The sequence below is a fragment of the Fukomys damarensis genome, unplaced genomic scaffold (assembly GCF_012274545.1).
Source record: "Fukomys damarensis isolate Sample0158 unplaced genomic scaffold, DMR_v1.0_HiC HiC_scaffold_24, whole genome shotgun sequence".
Lineage (NCBI taxonomy): Eukaryota > Metazoa > Chordata > Mammalia > Rodentia > Bathyergidae > Fukomys > Fukomys damarensis.
The window spans coordinates 42,186,746-42,206,543 of record NW_022900936.1 but is presented as its reverse complement, the minus strand read 5'-3'; the positions used below and the strand labels follow the sequence as shown (position 1 = coordinate 42,206,543).

General features: G+C 35.0%; 1 protein-coding gene across 4 annotated transcripts in view; it reads right to left on the bottom strand.

Annotated features, from left to right (window-relative positions):
• The window catches only part of Epha6 (EPH receptor A6), an 891,558-nt gene that overhangs the window by 189,368 nt on the left and 682,392 nt on the right, over positions 1 to 19,798 (bottom strand). The window contains exon 12 of one of the 4 annotated variants that reach the window (XM_010644602.2): positions 4,255 to 4,304. The exons of the other annotated variants lie outside the window; for them this stretch is intronic. Coding sequence (XP_010642904.1) covers positions 4,261 to 4,304 — 44 coding nt within the window. The 3' untranslated portion in view covers positions 4,255 to 4,260. Of the gene's footprint in view, positions 1 to 4,254; positions 4,305 to 19,798 lie in introns of those variants that run through there. 4 annotated transcript variants of the gene reach the window in all.

Below are 19,798 nucleotides of genomic sequence, written 5' to 3'. Positions count from 1 at the left end.
GACTCTTTTTACTTTTTCACCTTCTCCTTTTAGTTTCTTGCCTTGCCTATTTCATTTGGTCTGTTGGGCCTCATGGTGTTGTGATCTTCATTGTCCTTTTCTAGGATATTGTTTAGAATTCCTTGTAGTGCTGGTTTGGTGTTTATGAAGTCTCAGGTTTGTGTGTGTGTGTGTGTGTGTGTGTGTGTGTGTGTAATTATTTTACTTCCCCATCCATTTTGAAAGAGAGTTTTTCAGGATGCAGCAGTCTAGGTTGGAGGTTGTTTTCTTTTAGGACTTGAAATACCTCACTCCAGGCTTTCCTTGACCTGAGGGTTTGTGTTGAAAAGTCTTCTGTGATTCTGATGGGCTTTCCTTTGTATGTGATTCATTTCTCTTACTACTTGTAGTATTTTGTTCTTCTGTTGGATTTCTGGGCTCTTGATTATTATATGTATAGGTGTAAATTTTGTTTTTTGATCATGGCTAGTTGGAGTTCTATATGCCTCACTTATCTGTATGTCTAAATCTTCCCTTGTATTTGGGAAGTTTTCTGTCATTAATTCTGTGAAGAGTGTTTTAAATCATTTGTGTTTTGTCCTGCTATTTCACAGATTACTATCAGTTTTATGTTATTTATCTTTGCATCAACTAGAAGTTGTTGGGTCATTTTCTCATGATCTCTCACTGTTTTTAAGAGACCTCTCTTTTCACAGTCACTGACTGCAATCCTATCTTCTATATCTGAAATTTTATCTTCACAATCTTTTATTCTATTGTGTATACTTTCAATAGAGTTTTTAATCTCCTGGATATTTGTTTGAAACTGTTTTATGAATTCCATTTCTTTCCTCTGTTGGACATTCATTGTTTCCATTTCTTTCTTATGCTGAGTCTTCATGGCTTCTATCATGGTCTTGAGCTTATCTATTTTATTTTTTTTTTGTCATTTTCTGTTCTAGAGTCTCGAATCATCACTTCCAATTTGCTCATCATCTCTATGTTTATCTGAGAAATTATTTCTGTTTTGAATTTTTCTAGAACCTGATTGATCTGTTTTGTTACCTCCTGTGCTATGGGTCCAGGGTGTACTGCTGGTTCACTATCAGACTTTTATCCTCATTTCCCTTAGAGTTTGCCATTGCTGAACTGGAAGTCTGTCTTTTTGTTTTGCTTAAGTGTTTTCTCATTTTTATTTTTGTTGTTGGGTTGTTCTTGGTTTTATTTCTGGGTTATTACTTAAATCTTCCTGATATAGTTGTGCTTTAGCTTTTGAGTCTCTAATGACTCATAGACATCCTTATTTTCATAATATCAGAGAAAACAACTCATGAAATCAATCCCAATTGATACATTCAGCAGCCCAGTAGGATCAAGCACAGCTTGTAAATTAACCACTTGTGGTTGTCATTAATCTATCACCTTTATTTATTTATTTATTTATTTATTTATTTATTTATTTTGGTACTGGGGATTGAACTCGGGTCCTTGAGCTTGTGAGGCAGGCTACTGAACCACTGAGCTAAATCTCCAGCCCCTATCTACCATCTTTAAACCATGTGAATTAAATTAATATCAAGAAGCAGCCCAGTCCAACTGCCAATGGAGTCCTTGTTCCCACTGGAAACCTTCTGAGCCTGGCCTTTACTGTCTGAATTCCTATCAGCATTCTGGTCTCATGAACTCCAAACAGAAGCATAATCAGGCCCTGTGTAGAGTATTCATTTAAAAATTTATTACTTTATTTTATTCACATATGTGTTTAGCACATAATATTTACATTCCTTGTGGGGAGATGATGCATCTACATAACACATCTTAATTCCTTTCTTCATTTCCTCTCTCCTCCTTCAACCCATGCCTTGCTTCCCTTACTTTAGAAGCCTTTTTGTGCAAGTTGGCAGTACACACTGTTTACATTTCTTGTTCAAAGTAGTATGCATACACAAAACATCCCAATTACTTCTTTTTCATCCCTTGCCCCTTTCCTCCCATTCCACCCTCCATCTCTTTTTTTTAAATTTTATTTTCAGCTTTAATTGAGTTTATTGGTACATTTTAGGGATACAGTGTGTTTTGCCCATTTCCTGAGACTTTGTGAGAGACTTAGATTAAAGGCAATAGACTAATTGATCTGGTAGAGGAAATTTGAAAGCAACCCAACATTTAAGGTGGGGTATGGGTTCAACTGGATGGCTTTAGCCAGATTTGTGTTGAGAAACAGGCCAAAAGTAGGGCAGAATAATTTGAAAAATTTAAATTTTGACACAAAAAGAACTATATGTACAGTTTGACTTTTGAATAAGAAGAATGCATATTTTACTAATGTTGGATGGAATGCTCTGTATATGTGTGTTAGGTCCATGTTCTAAAGTGCATTTTAAGGCCAATAGCTCCTTATTGATTTTCTGTCAATGTTCTGTCTATTGCTAAAAGTGAGATGTTGAATCCCTCTACCTTTTTATGTGTATTGTTATATCTTCTTTTTGTAATACAATAAAACTTTATTTTGGACTCTCAGAAAAAAAAAAAGAAGCAGCCCAAAATATGTTTGCAGTGAATATGCTTTTCAATATAGCATCTTTACCATTTAAGATGGGGGCTTAGACTGAGTTAGGATGAGAGGTATACTCCCATTTTCTAATTTCACCTGTCCTTTCATTATCAGACTGAATTTTCCTTTAATCCTTATATAACTCATGTTTTCTCTCCTACATGCCTATCTCTTCTTTCAGTTACCATTATAACTTACACATTACTCATTCTCTCCTACACTAGAAAAGAAGGAAACCATAAGCTCATTATGTTTGATCAAATTCTTATTAGTTTTCTGTGATGGTGGATCAGATTGTAGATTATTTATTTATGGTCAGGCACAGTAGCACATGCCTGTCTTACCAGCTACTCAGGATCCTGGGGTAGGAAGATGTTAAATTTAAGGCCAGCCTGGTCAATTTAGTATGAATCTGTCTCAAAAATGAAAAAAGAATGGGCTTGGAATGTAGTTCAATGTGAAGGCCCTGGATTCAATTCTAAACATGGAAAATAAAAATATTTACATTGCAGGGAGGAGGACAACAGTAAGAAGAGACATTTTCCTATAAAACATTGGAAGAGTGTGTCTTTTACTTCATGCAGACATTTATTTTGAATCAATTTACCTGAGAGGAAAGACTAACCTGCCCTGCCCATTTTGGTACAGAAAGGATTATTATCTCTTTGTGATGCTTGATGTGGGCTGGCTTGTAGTCCACTGTTGTCTCCTCATACTGTGATGGGATCACTGTGATCACAAGCTCTAACTGTGATCAAAGAATGTACAGACTAGGGTTTCAATAATGCAAGTTGAAAAAATGGATGCATGAATGATTAAATAAAAGTGATAAATTCCTCCTAAGGCAAATAGAAATATCTTGCTAGTGATATAGATCTAAGGAAATACTTGCCTGCCCAATTGCTTCCTAGGGCAATAGTAACCTAACATTAGCTAGAAAGGAGACACTTTCCAATTAGGTTAAAATTCATTTATCCCTTTATCCATTTACTGGTTCTTTTATGTAGTATCGAATGAAGCATTTTTACCTATGACATACATTTCTAGTATAAATATAATGAAATATTTTATTTGAGATCTAATACAAAAAAATTTAAAAAGTGATACTACTGTTTTCAGGAAAAAATGTTAGCTAAGCCAAAGGTACAATTGCAGAATTTTGTCTATTTTCTAAATTCTTGTAAATACTCCTACAATGAAACTAGTGTTTTTCTGTTCACTTGATAAACAACCTCAATTCTGATTCTTCAGCACCAAATGCAATTAAAGGTCATGTGAACAGTATTGTTTTACTTTTTACAAAAATCCTTCAAGTTATTCCAGTATAAATTTTATAAATTTTTCATCCAGTTATTATTCAATAGGTCATAACAAAAGTATTAAAGCAAAAAAGGCAGTTTCATGACAAAATTTTTATGCATTATTTTTTAGTGCCCTTAAATTTTCAGTCTTCACTAGGTTTGAGGCCAGATAAGACTTGGAATTCTGACTCTCATTTACTAACTGATGAATTTTGGAGGAATGGCAGGAGCTAATAATAATGAACATATTGATTTATTTTGAGACATATAGGAAGTGTATATTGTAACCAGATGTTACTGTTCAGTAAGTAGAGGGTAATATTCTTCCTTTCTTCTTTTCCTCATTAATTCATAAACTTGACCTACCATTTAGTGTTTCCTTACCTCTATTCTGTTCCCTCTGTCTGGAAGGCCCTTGGGGAGAATTCACTCTCTATTCTCTCTTCTGTGCCTCTGTGTGATCTCAGATACTATAATAAAGGTAGAATACTATCATAAATACAGTATTTGTTTCTCAGTTTAATGGTGCCAAATTAAAATGCCTTTAATGGCCTTCCAGTTCAATAAATAAGTATATCAGGTTGATGACAAAGACATTCAATTGAAATGAGGGGTTAAAGTTCTGACTAAACACAAAGAAGACAAATGTTTTTAAAAGCATCATAGAAATCAAATAACATCCATCTCATGGATGACTTCAGCCTGTGGGCTGCTGGCTGGTGACTTTGGCTTTCACATTTCTTTCCCACTGGGCTGTGAGCCCTTAAGAACAGGAAAAGTCTGACATGTTTTAATTTCCTCTAAAAGCCCAGCCTCAGAACTTGCACATGATAGCACAATATAGTATTTATCAAGTTGAATTAAAATGATCTTCATGTAAATAGTTCAAAGTATAACTTTGTATGAATAGACTGAGATTTCTCAGAGCTTTCAAAACTGAGGGTGCTCTAATATAAATATTCTCAAAATGGGAAAATGATTTAACTTTCATGAAAGTTTTGAATTTTCAACTTAAGTGCTTATAAACAGGTTAAAATTTTAAAGATTCTAAATTTCTAAAGTTCTTTTGTCTAAGAGGAAGTAAGGGAGTGAATTGAATTTGAAAATCATGTCCTTCCATCATATGGGGTGCTTTAGTTGGTAGATTCTTACCCAACTGTTTCTTTTTGGGACAACAGTTTTCAAGTTCCTTAGAAAATACTTTTACATCTCAGTTGCTATGGTGTCTGCTGAGGAGTCGTTAGGAAGTGTTAAATACATATGAGAGCTAGATCTATTTGCTTCATGGCAAAGTGTGCTATGTATTTGCTTTGTATGAAATGTGGATATATCTATCACATTATTAGACTGAAGTTTGCATCTTTAGCACACTTGATAAAGAGGTCAGAAGGCAGGCTGCATCTACCTCTTGGGAACCTTTCAAAAGATTTTATGGACCAAGTAGTCCTTTTTTGCCAGTGTCCTATTGTTACATATATCACTTTGTTGCTCTCTATCATACTCGATTAGAAAGAGAATGTTCTGAATTCACTTTTACTATTAGACATAATAACACCCTTGGCAGCATTATCCACAAATAAATATGTTAATGTTTGCCAAATATTTCTCATTTAGGCCTGAGAGATTTAAATTCTTTTCAAATTGTTGTTAGCTTTTCTAGATTGTAATAATATTCATTTGGCATCTGGGTGGTATGGATGAAATGACAGGATAATTTGATTTAATAATTAGAATATTGAACATCTGATTGATCTAAAAAACAGTAATCAGTATACACAATTAATCTTAAAAAACATTGAGAGTAGCCTACAAAAAAATGAGATAAAATATGGCCCTCCATATTTTAACCTTTTTCTCTGTCTCTTTCTTTTTTATCCTCATCACCCCTTGGTTAGGTTAGAGCTTATAGGCTGGTTCCTACAGGTCAGTCTGTGGAATTTCTTTCCAGGCCCTCCCTGCATTCATCCATGGTATAAACCCTTGCTGGAACCTCTGAGTCCACCCAGTTCAGATATCTTTGCTCCTTTATATATTTTCAAAATTTCCCTATTTAGAAATACATTGAGCATAAACCTGTGACATAGAAATTGCTTCAAAATTCTTCATATTTTACCCCAAACATACTAAAATATTTATTGGTCTTTGAATATATTGTCCACCTCTTCTAGCACAAAATGAAAATACTCCATCTTGGCCTCACTTATACTAAATACTTTTCTCAAATGCCACCTTATCTAAAAGGCTTTCAATTTTACCCCTTCAAATCATCTTTCCTGGCAGTAAAGCAGCAGTTTTCCTCCAGGAAGAAAACAGATTCTGGGGCCAGGAATATTTTAGCTTTAAACCTTTGCTATGTCAGAATTTGCTGCATGACTTTGTGAACTCCAACTCCCCAAGCCTTGGCCCCAATTTGGTAACATGTAGAAAATAGAACAAAGTGAAGACAACTGATATTCAAGATAGCATTTTAAAAATAGTTGTCACAAAATATTCGCAGAAGTAGCCTTGCTACTTGAATTTCTTGGTGCTTTTCACTTTAATACAGTTTTCATTGTAGTATAGGTATTTCTGCTCATAACACATCTTACTATAATTTCTTGAAGAAGCTTCCCATTTTTATATTTGCAACAGAACCTGGCCTGGTATGTTGCTTAAAGGGGCCGATTATGATGGTAACTTTGAAAAATAGAATTACACAGATTTCTGGTTTTCTTTTTTGTGATGTTATAGTTGTTTGAATATTAACTCCTAAAGATGAAGTGACAAATTCATGCAACTGCTTTATGGTACTAGTTTGAAAAAATCATTAGATCCCTAAAACTGTTATTACATGTGAAGGCATGCTTCCTAGCTTATATGTTCTTTCATTTCAAGGCAAACAGACATGAGTTATAAAATCAGGCAAGAGAGGTCCACACATACACTCCCCTGCACTTCCCTCAGATTTTGCAGTTGTACGCTCTCATTTATGAATTTAAGGAGCAAAGAGAAAGAATATCTTGAACACAGAGCTATTAGGATTCTTGGTTTGAGAGAAGAAGTGAGGCATGCACCTTCTCGCTAGTCTGCGAGAAGGGAAACTGACTCAGCAATCATTGTCTGTGGCTCTATTTTCCAACTCCATATCAAATATAGCTTTGGAGGAAAGTAATAATGGTGTGTTGGGCTCCATTTCTAAATAAGACCATAAATGTGAAATGAGCTTGAAAAAATGCAGGTATTATACAGTGTAATGCATTCTTAAATTTTTATTGAAGCTATTCCTTTTTTATGCTTAGTACTATCAAGGCTTATATTAATTTAACTTTCAGATCTCATTGAGGTAACACTCTTGATAATAAAGGAAAAATGGAAACAGATTCAGAGAAGCCTGATTTTTTATTTCTCTTAAGCCACATTAACGACATGTTGAGACTCCCTGAAATAATATCTCCATTCACCATCTTCCAGTCTTTTGCTGTAGCACCATTTTCAATTCTGTTTACCACGCGGTTATCCTTGAAAGGCCATTAGACTGATTTTAAAATGAGGGTCTAAGTACATCCTATTCCACAACAATATTGTTAAAAGAGATTCAAAGATTTTCTAAACCAAAAAGTAAAGGACAAAGAGCCAGTCATGTTTCACCACTGAAAATGACCCTATTAATGTATTCTTTACAGTGGGCTCTAAGATATCAGATCTTGTACTATATCATTACATTACTGATTCACTTAACATATATGCATTTTATTACATTTCAAATATTGCCTTGGATATAAATTTGGGTAGATTGCTAAATTATTCTGGTAGGAATGACTAATTATAGCTTCTTCAATATCATGACAGTATGAGGGCAACTACAATTTCTGTCATGAGGTATGTGGAGAGGAAACCATTTGAAAGCAGTTGACCACATTTTATTTCTGTAAGGACTCTTTGGGTACCCAGCCACTTAGAAAGCATTATTTAACAAATTATGGCACCACAAAACAATTTTATGTTCTGGATGTTAGTTTTCAAGAGAAGAGCCAATAAATGTCTGATGTTTTAAGACCTAAGGAAATGGAATTGAATTAAGATTCAAAGAACACTTATAGTTAAAAGTGAAAAATGAAAAATTTCTGCTAAGTATTACATTCAATTTTATTGCTATTTAAATAGGCTCATTTGATGTACATATTGTTGTGAAAGATTTTTTAAATCTTTGTTTACTGATACTCTAAAAGGGCCAACTTATTTTACTATATGATGGTGAATTCATCACCAAGTTTTATAGTCTCAGAGTTTGGAGAAGAGTGTTGCATTTTTGCTTCTATTTGATTTATAAAACATTCAAACAACCAGCTTTGTTGTTTATCCTTAATATGCAGGCATGTGTGCTCTAAATTGCAGCAGATCATTGTGTGGTTCTATTGTCTGAGGCTGTGGGCAAATATTCTTTCCTATGAATCATCCTGAAGCATCCATAAGGCTAGGCTAGCAGATAACTGAAAAGATGAAACTACTCCCTGGAAGGGAGCTGTTCACCCATGTGAGGCAAATTTAGTGTGCTGGATAAGGTAATTTACTAAATGGTACTCTAGTGCCCTAGAAGACTTAATTCACCTCAGCTGAATGAGCAGTTGGATCAAACTCAATTATTGAGAGTTATCCATTCATACTCAAAGGCATATAGATCTCCATTTGAATGTTCTTTAATTGGGTGCATATAACTCCAGGGAAACTTCTCCACAGGGTTGAAAAAATAGGACTGCAGCCTAATTAGACAGTCTCATTTAAACCTGCTATTCAAGTCACACTCTCACAGCACTGAGGGGCAGTGACTAAAGATAGGAGAAGTATTTTCAGAAAAGTGACCATATCATTGTTTAAACTGTAACCAAACTCAGAATTTGGAAAGCATCCCAGAGAATTTGTATTTAAGTATAGATTTAGCAATATTGTAGCAAACTGTTTATAGAAAATAATTGCTCACAAAGGTAAGTACTGTATTGTGGAATAGGCTTGTCAAGAAATAAGAGTAGATAAAGTGTATTTGTAGATCAAAGAAAAATAGTTGCATACAGATAGACATTGCATATATGCATTGCTTAAAACTTCTAACTTACAATTTTGCAATGAAAATATCTAAAATATTGTTTTCAAGAATTAGTTTTACTAAGATATAATATGTTATTTCTCTGAGATGATTTGATTTTTAATGTATATCTTACAGAAAATAAATTATGAATAATCTCCACCAATTGAAAATATCCAATCTGAAACCATACTTTAAAGAATATATCTGCCCTAAAACACATTTCAGACTCTCACAAAACGAACAATTGCAAAGAATATGTGATGACCAAAGAAAGTCCTATACCTCCAGTCAGGATCTCATTTTGGAAATGGACAGTGGCCTTTCAATACCAGTTTCCACTTTTGTTTTAGAGTCCCTGATTTTAAGCTAGCTCGTGGCTGGCTAGAATAAGGACCAAATATTTTCCAACTCCTTGTTTTATCTCAATGAAGCTATATGATTAAGTGTCCATAAAAGGAGAAAAATGAGACCACATGTTTCTCTTCCTCCTTCTTGAAGCATGTAACTTAGACAACCATCCTGGGCAGTGTGCTAAAGACAGCTGCTCTATTCACAGAAGAAACCTGGTCTTTGAGAATCATGAAGCCATGCATCCAGCAGGAGCTTGGTTAGCTCAGGATGTTGCTTATGTGTGAGAGAAATCATTTTTTAAAGCAAAATTATTATTTAGCTCATTTGGGGTAGTTTTGGTCATTCACAATGAATCTAACCCTAAGCTGGTAGCTTGATTTGTCCACTTTTAACATTCCTCATTTATAAATTAACAGTGTTAATGCCTTATGATGACTTTATCTATATGTAGAATTTCAAGCAACCTTCATAGCTGTCATTTTAGCTGTTCTATTCTTCTGCCTCTAACCAAGCAATTATTTCAGTCTGTCACCAGCCAAGACACCACCACCTCCCTTAACTGTTCTCTGCCTGTCATCACATTACAAAATGAATGAACAAAATGTAGTCACATTGTACCATAGTACACATATTATTCTATTTCTTCCTGTTCTATTAAAGAAAACATATGGAACAAACAGGATTCAGAGTGATATTCGTACATAAATGCTAATTTAACTTTTACAAAGAAAGCATTCAAAAATGTTTTGCATTCTTTATTATGAGAAGTAAATAGCTGGAGATAAAATTCTTAAGTGGTCATGACAGAAGTGCCTGCCATCCTGGTTCAGAATACTGAACAGGCAGTGAATCCCGGAGAGGTACTGACTCTGTGACTTCTTGGAGAGAACAGGAGAGGATATATAAATTGGGCACATAGTTTTGTCAGTTCTATCAAGTTAGAGAAACAAATTTAATTCATAAATGTATGCCCAAAACTTAGCTTAGTGCCTGCTGCTTAGATGTTCAATGAATAAAAGAAAAAGGAAGGAAAAAAATTCTCACAAATCAATGCTTTTCTTCCTTCACTATTAAAAAGAATCAACTATGAATAAGTTTTTACTGTAAGAAATATCTTTGTATTCCTCTACTTTTTTCTTGTTGCTCAAAAGTTTTTTCTTTATTTGCAGTGTCACTCCCATTTCAATTCTTCCAAATCTACGGTTGCAGTTATTTCATTTTAAATCAAATTTTATGTGCTTCAAAAAGAAAAAGTATCTGTCTTGCTTTGCTTTTACCAATACATGTGGCCTTAAGATGTGCTCTCATATTAGTCTCCACAGTTAGACTGTAATTTCCATGATGGACAATATATTTTCTTTTTTAAAATTAAGTTTATTGGTACCTTTAATGTATACAATATAATGGCATTCATTGTTGGAAATTTGTACCTTTACATATTCAATCTTTGTTTTCATTTATTTGCCATTCCTTTGCCCACCCTTCAACTCCTCCCTCCCTAGCTATAAAGACTTTGTTTCCATTATTTTTCATTTTCCTATATTAATTTCATTCCCTTCTTTCCTTTCTCCTACCCCTTTAATTTCCCCTTCCCCTTTGTCCCTTTTCTTCCTATTTCAAGTTATTATACATTTTAGTCCTTATTTACACTTTCAGTTTCTCACATTAGAGAAAGTAATCAGTATTTACACATTGTGTCCTATTTATTTTACTTAAGAGTATTGCCTCAATGTGCATCCACTTAGCTATAAAAGTCTCTAATTTATCATTTTTATGGTTGCATAGTATTCCATTTTATTTTTTAAAAAACCCACATATTCTTAATTCAAGACACATTGCTGACAACAAAGAATACACACTTTTCAAGATTTATATGTCAGTGTACACTTGGATCATACTGATGAAAATATTTTTCAAAGTTTTGAACTTTTACCTGAATATCAGTTGGTTTGTCTGGCTAGTGGGTGGGATAGAAAGAAGGCAAGAAGAAAATTGCATGACTCTTAAACTTTTTATCTCATGACAGGCAATTATAGCTATTCCCTGGATTACTCAAAGGAAAATGTACTGAACATTTTGTGTGTGTGTGTGTGTGTGTATGTGTGTGTGTGTGTGTGTAATTTAGAAATTTCTTGAAGTTTTATGGAAACTTGATATATTTTAATGAAACTCATTTGCCATTGACTTCTTCTTTAGTGAAATGAACACAATTTTCAAGGAAAAAAATGACTTGACAGAAAAATCTTTTGAGCTAGATCTCCTATTCAAACCCCCAAGTTCTTTAGGTTATTAAGAGTCCAAGCATCACAGTTATCATTCACCTATTTCCCTCTCCGACACACACTTTCTGTTTTCCTCATCTCAGTAAATGGACTGGACCAGCCAGCTAATTGCTACATTAAAAACTTGAAGATCATTTAGACTCCTCCCATGTAATCACATTCTTATCCCATGGAGTGGTGTGCTATGGGTTCTAGGTAGTAAATATCTTTTTAAATAATCTTTCTCCCTACTTTAATAGCAATGGCAGAGCCTTATTTAAGCCCATCCTTATATTTGAATCTGAATTACTGTCATCATTTTTTATTGTCTTCCTTGTCTCTTGGTCAATTTCTCTCCAATGCTTTTTATATTCATTTTGCAGAAAGATATTCCTAAAATGCAAATATGCTTGTGTGATTTCCCTACTTAAAACCTTTCAAAGACTCCCCACAGATTTAAGAATAATGCTTACAATTAATATTAGATTGTAATGCACCAACTATTCTTATTAATATTTAAACAATTTAGAACAATGAAAATTTCCTTTTATCACTCATGTAATTCCAGCCCCTTACTATTATTAGTTTGATATATGCTCTCAGATGTTTTCATATGACATGTATATTTATATATAAAGATATGAAAATTAATCATTGTATGAATTTTTAAAATAAATGAGATTATATTATACATACTGCATTTAATTTGATTTTTAATATTTAAACTTGATTATGTTTTGTAGAGCCTTGATGAAATTAACATATCTCCCTTTTAACCATATTATAATACTTATGAGTACAGTTATACAATAATTTATCCAGTCATTTCCTTCCTGATTAGGAAAGTAGGTATTTAGGCTACAATATGTATGTATGAAATATATTAAGATTTGTATATAGATGTCTCCCAAAGCCTCAAGCTGTTATAGGTGGGGCTTTTTGGGGATGGCTGGATCTAGGGTATGTGATACTGGCATTATGGGTGTGATGATGTGGTTAAGAGCATGTGATTACTAAATTAGTTCATTGATTGGGTTAGCATAGTTTTGGGTGTCCACAATGGGAAGACCCATCCTGGGTGTGGGTGGCACCACCCAAAAGGCAGGTAGCCTAAAATGAATAAAAGAGAGAGGTAAGTTGCTGCTGCTGCTCTTGCTGCTATTGTTGCCTATTTGCCATGCTGTGGATATTCTTCTTTGTGATGCCCCTTTGTCATGTCACCCTGCCTTGAAGCCAGATAACTATGGGCTGAAAGTTCTACAACTGAGCTGAAATAAACCTTTCTACCATTGATATTGGGTGTTGGGTGTTTTTTCTCAACAACGAGAAAGAATAACTGAGACAGGATTTGGTACCAGGAGTGGGGTCATTGCTGTGCTGCTTCCCGGCCTATGGCTCAGAAAGCTTGTGGAAACTTTTAGGAAGGGTTGGAGATGCCAGTTGAAGAAGCAACCCTGGGATGCTATAAGATTAACTTGATATTCTGGTCAGAGCTCAGAAGATGAGAATGCTGAGAGTAATGAAGCCATTAAAAACTAGGCTCAGGAGATTTCAGTTATGAGCAAGGACTAGATTGTCGGACTCAAACCATGTTTGTCATGCTTTGGCAGAAAGTTTGCCTGCATTTTGCTTGTGTTCAGAGACTTTGCCTGAGACTAAGATTAAGGGTAGTGGACTAATTAATCTAGTGGAAGAAATTTCAAGGCTGTCTAATGTTGAGGTAGTGAGATGGATAGTGTTTGGGGATTTTAGCCAGACCTATGCAGAGAATCAAGAGCAAATAACCCAGCAAAATGATTTAAAACATTTTGAGTTTGGCCAGAAATGGACCTCTAGTAGAGCTACAGACTGCAAAGATAAAACAGAAGAGAACATGGTTTATGAGAATGAGCAGCACAATACAAAAGATGGCCTGCCAACGTTACAAGAATCAAAAGGCTCCAGTTTTTGCAGCCTCAAACTTGCAAAGTTGAAAGACTTTGCTTTGAGAAGAGCACCATGTTCCAGAATAAGGATGGCCTATGGAATTTGTTCTTTGGGATTGGGCTCATAGCACTCAGCAATTCAGATACTCGATCCCTACAATCAAGCCAAAAGGAAGCCTGGCTATTGCTGGCAGCAGATCTTGGCATCATCCATGCAGTGCTGGCTTTAGGTGCATGCAGTATGCAAGAGTAGTGGAGTCAGGAAGGCTTCCACCCAGATTTCAGAAGAAGGCCTGGGAGGCCAGGCAGTGTATACCCAAGGGTAAGTGTATGAAGTTGTGAATATGAAGCTGAAGTTGCAGGAGAGACCCTAAAAGATTGGGGAAGCCAAAAGCATGGATCATCTGAGTAAAGCTTCAAGGAGGGAGTAAACCCAGCTATAGAAAGAAGCAATGGGAGCTACAATCATCTACAGTGCCATGGGGTGGGGCCACACAAGTTCTTTGGAGATCACATCTTGCCAAAGATTACCCTGGATGCTGGACATGGAACTAAAGGACTTAATATTTGCTCTGCTTGGTTTTATACTTACTTTGGTCCTGTTCTTTTCTATCTCCCTTTTTGTACCTTTTGGAATGCTCATGTTTATCTTGTGCCACTGTACGTCAGATGTGTTTAACTTTCTTTCCATTCTTATAGGTCTCAAAGCTAAGAATTTGCCTTAAATCTCAGAGAAGACTCTGAACTTGGATTTTTCAGCAATGCTAAAACTGTTAGGGCTTTAGCAACTCTTACACAAGGACTAAATGACTTTTAAATAAAGGGATGCACATGAGTCTTTTGGGTGCCAGGGGCAGAATGCTATGGATTATGTCTAGATGTCCCCTCAAAACCTCATGCAATCATAGGCAGGGCTTTTTGGAGGTGGCTGGATCTAGGGTATGTGAGGCTGACATTAAAGGTGTGTGTTAGTTAGTTCTCTCTCATCGCTGAGACAAAATATCCAACACCCAAAGTTAAAGTGAAAAGGGTTTATTTAACTCACAGTTTGTAGAGATTTCAGTCCATAATCAGCTGGCTCTTAGGCAGAGTGGCACATGGCAGAGTGATATCACAGAGGAGAAACAGTTCATGGTGCCCACATAGTAGCAAAAGCAATGAGAGATCTTAACAGTGTCTTTCTTCTCTTTTTATATTATTCAGACTACTTAGCATGGGTTGCCCTCATGCCCTTAATCCTAGTGCCCTTGGGACTAACCCCACCATAAATCAATCACATACTCTAGATTAGCCACCTCTAAAGAAGCATGAGGCTTTTGGGGAACATCTAAATATAAACCATAACAGGTATGTTATTACTGTAGTAGTCCACTGATTGATTTAGCATAGTTCTGGTTATGGATAATGGGAAGTCTCATTCTGGCTGTGGGTGATACAACCCAAAAGGTGAGTAGTTTAAAAACGATTAAAGGGAGAGTCAGGCTGTTGCTGCTTGTTGCTTCCTACCTGCCAAGCTATAAACTAATTCTCCTCCATGATGCCCCTTTGCCATGCCACCCTTCCATGGAGCCAGCTGATTATGGAGTGAAACCTCTATAACTTGTGAGCTGAACTAAACCTTTTCTTTTAAATTTGGATGTATGGTATTTTCTTTCAGCAATGAGAAAAAATAATTAAGACAGTTAATATAGATGTAGAGTTTCTGAGTTAAACAATATGTTGACTTAAAAGTCTAATAGATACTTCCAGTCTACCAGTACTCTATATGAATTTATACTCCCATCAAAATTTAATTTCAAGTGTGTATTAAATTCCAAGTGCTCTCTAACATTGAGAGGATCACTCTTCGATTTTTGATTAAAGAAAAATAATGTGATTTTAGTTTTAATTTCCATGGCTACTAGTGAAATCGAATCCATTCTTTTATTTTTACTGACAATCAATTTTTATGGAAATTACATATGCATCTTTTGTCTTATTTTTAAGGTTTAATTAAAAAGATTTGTAAGAATTTATTATATCATTATAATAATGTGCAATTAACTTTGTAGTTTTTTGTCAGTCATTTGCTTTTAAATTCACCAATCTTTCTGGCCATAACTCATAAAACTGGCTTCATACAATTTTTGCTCCCGCTGTAAGAAAAATGCTCACAGGCGTGTAAACTTTCTAAAGCTATTTCATGTCTCTGTAGTTTCAGTTTCTTCCTAAATGCTTTTTCTGCTAATCACATGACCTTTCCTCACCTTTCTAACCAAGCTAACTTTATGACATTCTTCAAGACTCTGCTTAAATGTTACTTCCTTTGAGGAACTTATTCTCTTTCTATTTTAGATAAATTCATTGTGCTTATGCAGAGCCTCTTTCCCTTTTCCATTACACATTATTGCATTCATCTTAACACTTTAGTTGTCACTTCTTCTAGATTTTTGTTCTATTGGGAGTTGAGACAGAGCTTTATTTGTATTAGTGTCCTACTACCATGGTAATATGTGTTTGCCAACTGAATGACTATAAACTAAGGCTTTAGGATTGACTATTAAAATCATTCTGTTATTTTATATGAAAATTTGGATTTCTCTAGAATGAGCCTGTAATATTTTAGGTAATTAAATGCTTTCTTTTGAATTGATTAAATAGAAAGGGGGACAAAAAAGGCAAAATAAAATAGAGGACATGTCATATGATGTGCTACTAGATAAAATAAAAGAAAAATATCATGGCTATATTCAAGCAAGAAAATCTAGAATTGGGAAGAGCCTAGATATCCTGGACATTATGGAATTATTTATTTACATCTCTGTAACTATGCTCTGTGTCAATCTGTTTCACTGTTGGGACTTCCTGTTAATACTAAGTCAATATAAATTTGTTTTTATGAAACACTCATCTGTCTTATATCCATTGATCTTAATTTTGTCCTGTGAAGTTGCCCCTGAGGAAATAAATAAGTGGAGAACCTGTTGTTATCTCTCTATCTTCTTCCTCAAGTTTGACTGGAGGCTAAAAGTATCTTGATCTGTTTGACACTTGTTTTAAACATTTAATCATCCTGCTTACTCTACTTTTGACAAACTATACTTTGCTAATGTTGTTATAAAATTTGTCCTCTAGAACTGACCAGTACATGTCAGACATGTAGTACCCAAAGTAAACTAGAAAGACTCTACTCCAGTTTAAAGGTCCTATTCTTCTTTTACATGCAACCTAAAATGCAGTTAGTTTTTTTTCCTGCAGCCACATCAGATCACTATCTATTACTGACATTGTGACAGACCAAAATCCAATGGTGTTTTTCAGTTGATCTGGACTAATACTTATTCTCTACTTAATATAATCTAAAAGCACACTGCTTTCTATTTATTTATTTGTTCTTACTTCCTTTTATTTTTTTGGTCCTAGTCAGGCATATTGAATTTTTGTACCCAAGTACAAAGAAGCATACTGAAAACTTCTTTAACATTCTTTATCCTTTAAATATTCCAATAATTATTAATTCAAGCCATTAAAATACACAATTACTCAGTATAGATACCATTGCTATGAAAAAGCTGCAGTAAGAGTTGAGCATTGTTGCTTTTAACCACATATGGAGCATCATTAATAATGATTTGACTCTACCTGGGTAAGGTCTCATATTACCAAGAGTTTGATGTAACTTGATAAATATGTTAAAACAGCATCCTAAAACAAAATCAGAAAATAGCAAAAAGGAGCAATTAGATCAGTGTTTAAGGTGACAAAGGCATGAATCAGAACAAAAAAGATGTTTTTTTGTCTAAGAAAACTACTTTAGATAAATTGCCAAGATAGAAAAGGATAGCTTGCATATATTCATGAAGTTCTGACTGTGGGGAAATAGTAAAACAGGATCAATATAACCTTATTGTTTTATGAACAGAAAGTGGCAGCAGAGGTATGCAGTGTTCCATACATTGTAATGGTCATTCTGAGTCTAGAGCAAGTTTCACTAACCTTTTACATTTCACATCGACCTTGATGTTTATAAATGCTGCGCAGCTTAGCAATTAGTCTTTTGTGAACTGAGACTTCTTTCCTTTGTAGTTCTTAATGTTCAATTTCAATTAAAAGCTATTTAACAACAAAGGGGAAGGGGAAGTGGGAGGGGTAGGGGAAAGAAAAGAAGGGAAAGGAATAAATATAAGAAAAGAAAAAATGGAAACAAGGTCTTTATAATAGGGATGGGTGGAGGGGCTGAAGAGAGGGCAGGGGAAAATAATAATCAAGATATATCATGTACAAGTACAAATTATCAATGATGGATGTCATCATATTGTACACCTAAAATGTACCAATAAATGTAATGAATAATAAAAAAAGCTATTTCAAATTCATGTTGGATCAAAGTAACAGAAAAATTTGGATCTAATGTGTGTCTGTTGTTTCCTCTGAAACAGAGGAAAATATTTCATTTGGAGTTTCAAGACAGACTCTCCTTTAGTCTTAGGAAAGATTTATGCCTTACACGTAATTTTGTCCTTTGAAGGTTATAAACAAAATAGTATGAAAAAATAGAATTTGGGATGATAATGCAATGTCCAGAGCACTGAGAGAATGACTTTTGTAAAGGTACCAGAATCTACTTGCAAGTCAGCTTTAGAATCCACCATATCATTAGCACTAATATTTGGGAGATACTGTCTGATATACTCAGTTTGCTTCAAACAAAAATATTTAACTTTAAATTTTTTTAAAAGTGGTGTTTTACTCTTGAATATTCTTTGTTTTGCCCCTATAGTCTCATTTCCACCATCCCACTTCTGGCCCTGTAATACTATTCTTAATTTTGACTATTCCAAGAGTCTGATAATTGGTCCCCATGCTTCCATTCTTTCCTAATTAGGGCTTATTGAATTTCCAGGCCACCCTAGCAGTAATATTTTATAATAAGCAAGGTAGCTGCCCTCAATGACAACTCACTACAGTGACACAGGTGATATATTTCTATGTGATAATATACTGTGTATGTTGCTATGGTTTCTATCCAAGTAGCCCTGCCCCAAGCCTCATGTACTCATTTTCACCATCCCACCTCTGACCCTGACTACTCTTAATTTTGACCATTTCAAAATTGGAAAAGCTCCTTAAGTGGAGCTTTTGGGAGGTGACTGGAACATGGGGGCAAGATACTCATCTGTGGATTTGTGCACTGATGCACTTGTAGCTAAATGTGATGTTGGGAGGAGATGGGTCAGTGAGAGTGGCCTAGAGGGCTTTATCTCCCTCCTCCTCCTTTGATCCCTCTAGGCATCCCTCCACTATGTCATGGGCTATTTCTCCTCTGCCATTCCTCTCTGCCATGCCACCCTGCCTTGCGTCAGTTGACTATGGATTCTGCAAACTCTGAGCCTCCTCCTTTAAGTTGTGGGTGCAAGGTTTTATGTTCCAGCAACAAGAAAGTAACTAAAACGCACCTAATTCTGTCTATCCCTGATGTGATCTTTGTACAGTACTTAGGTTTTTAGTTTGACACTCTTTTCTCTAAGTGGACTGCTTTATTTGGACTTTTCCCTTGCTAGACCTTTTACTCTTAATAGAATATAAAGACAATTTATTTCTATTGGAATGAGTGTGCTTGAAAGAGGGAGGAATATTTTTGGGGGGGCAATGTATCTTTTACTGTAATTTAAAAAAATTTAAACATTCACCTTAGTTTTCAATCATGTCTTCTTTATTCTGATTCTTTTGCATTTAAACTCCCATTTAATCTGTCTAGTGCTTGTGACAGATTAAGTTCTTCCCCATTTCCAAAATACAGGAATGCTCCTGCCTTCAGACCTCTGCCCACGCTCCTTCCACTCCATGAAATGCCTTCTATACTGTCTTGCTGCCTACTCAAATTCCAGGGACTTGTGAACTCCCAATTTGTACCTCTTTTTTTCTCCATAAAACCTTTTCTCCACTCCTTTGCATCCTTCCATTTCTGTTTATATCACAAACTTAATCTATTTTTACTTATTTCTGTTTTGCCTACTGTGAACTGCTTTAGTTATTTCACAAAAACTGTGGTGACAGTTGTGACAGGTAGTAATAAAATATAGTAGGATAATACAATTAAGAATAAAAATTAGTGGTGGTATCCACTGACAGTGCTAGTAGATTCTGCTTGAGCCTTTTTTTTCTCCTTTCAGATAGAATGTAAAAAGGTTTGAGTTACCATGGAGACTAACAAAACCCATCTCTGATCATGTATCCCTGAACACACAGAGAAAAACCATTAGAGCAAAAACTGATTGCAGTCTGGATTTGTCCAACATAAATCAAGACTGAAGTAACTTTACTTGTCACTAAATGCATTCATTATTACATGTATATTGGAAAATGAAGTGCCAGAAACTACAGAA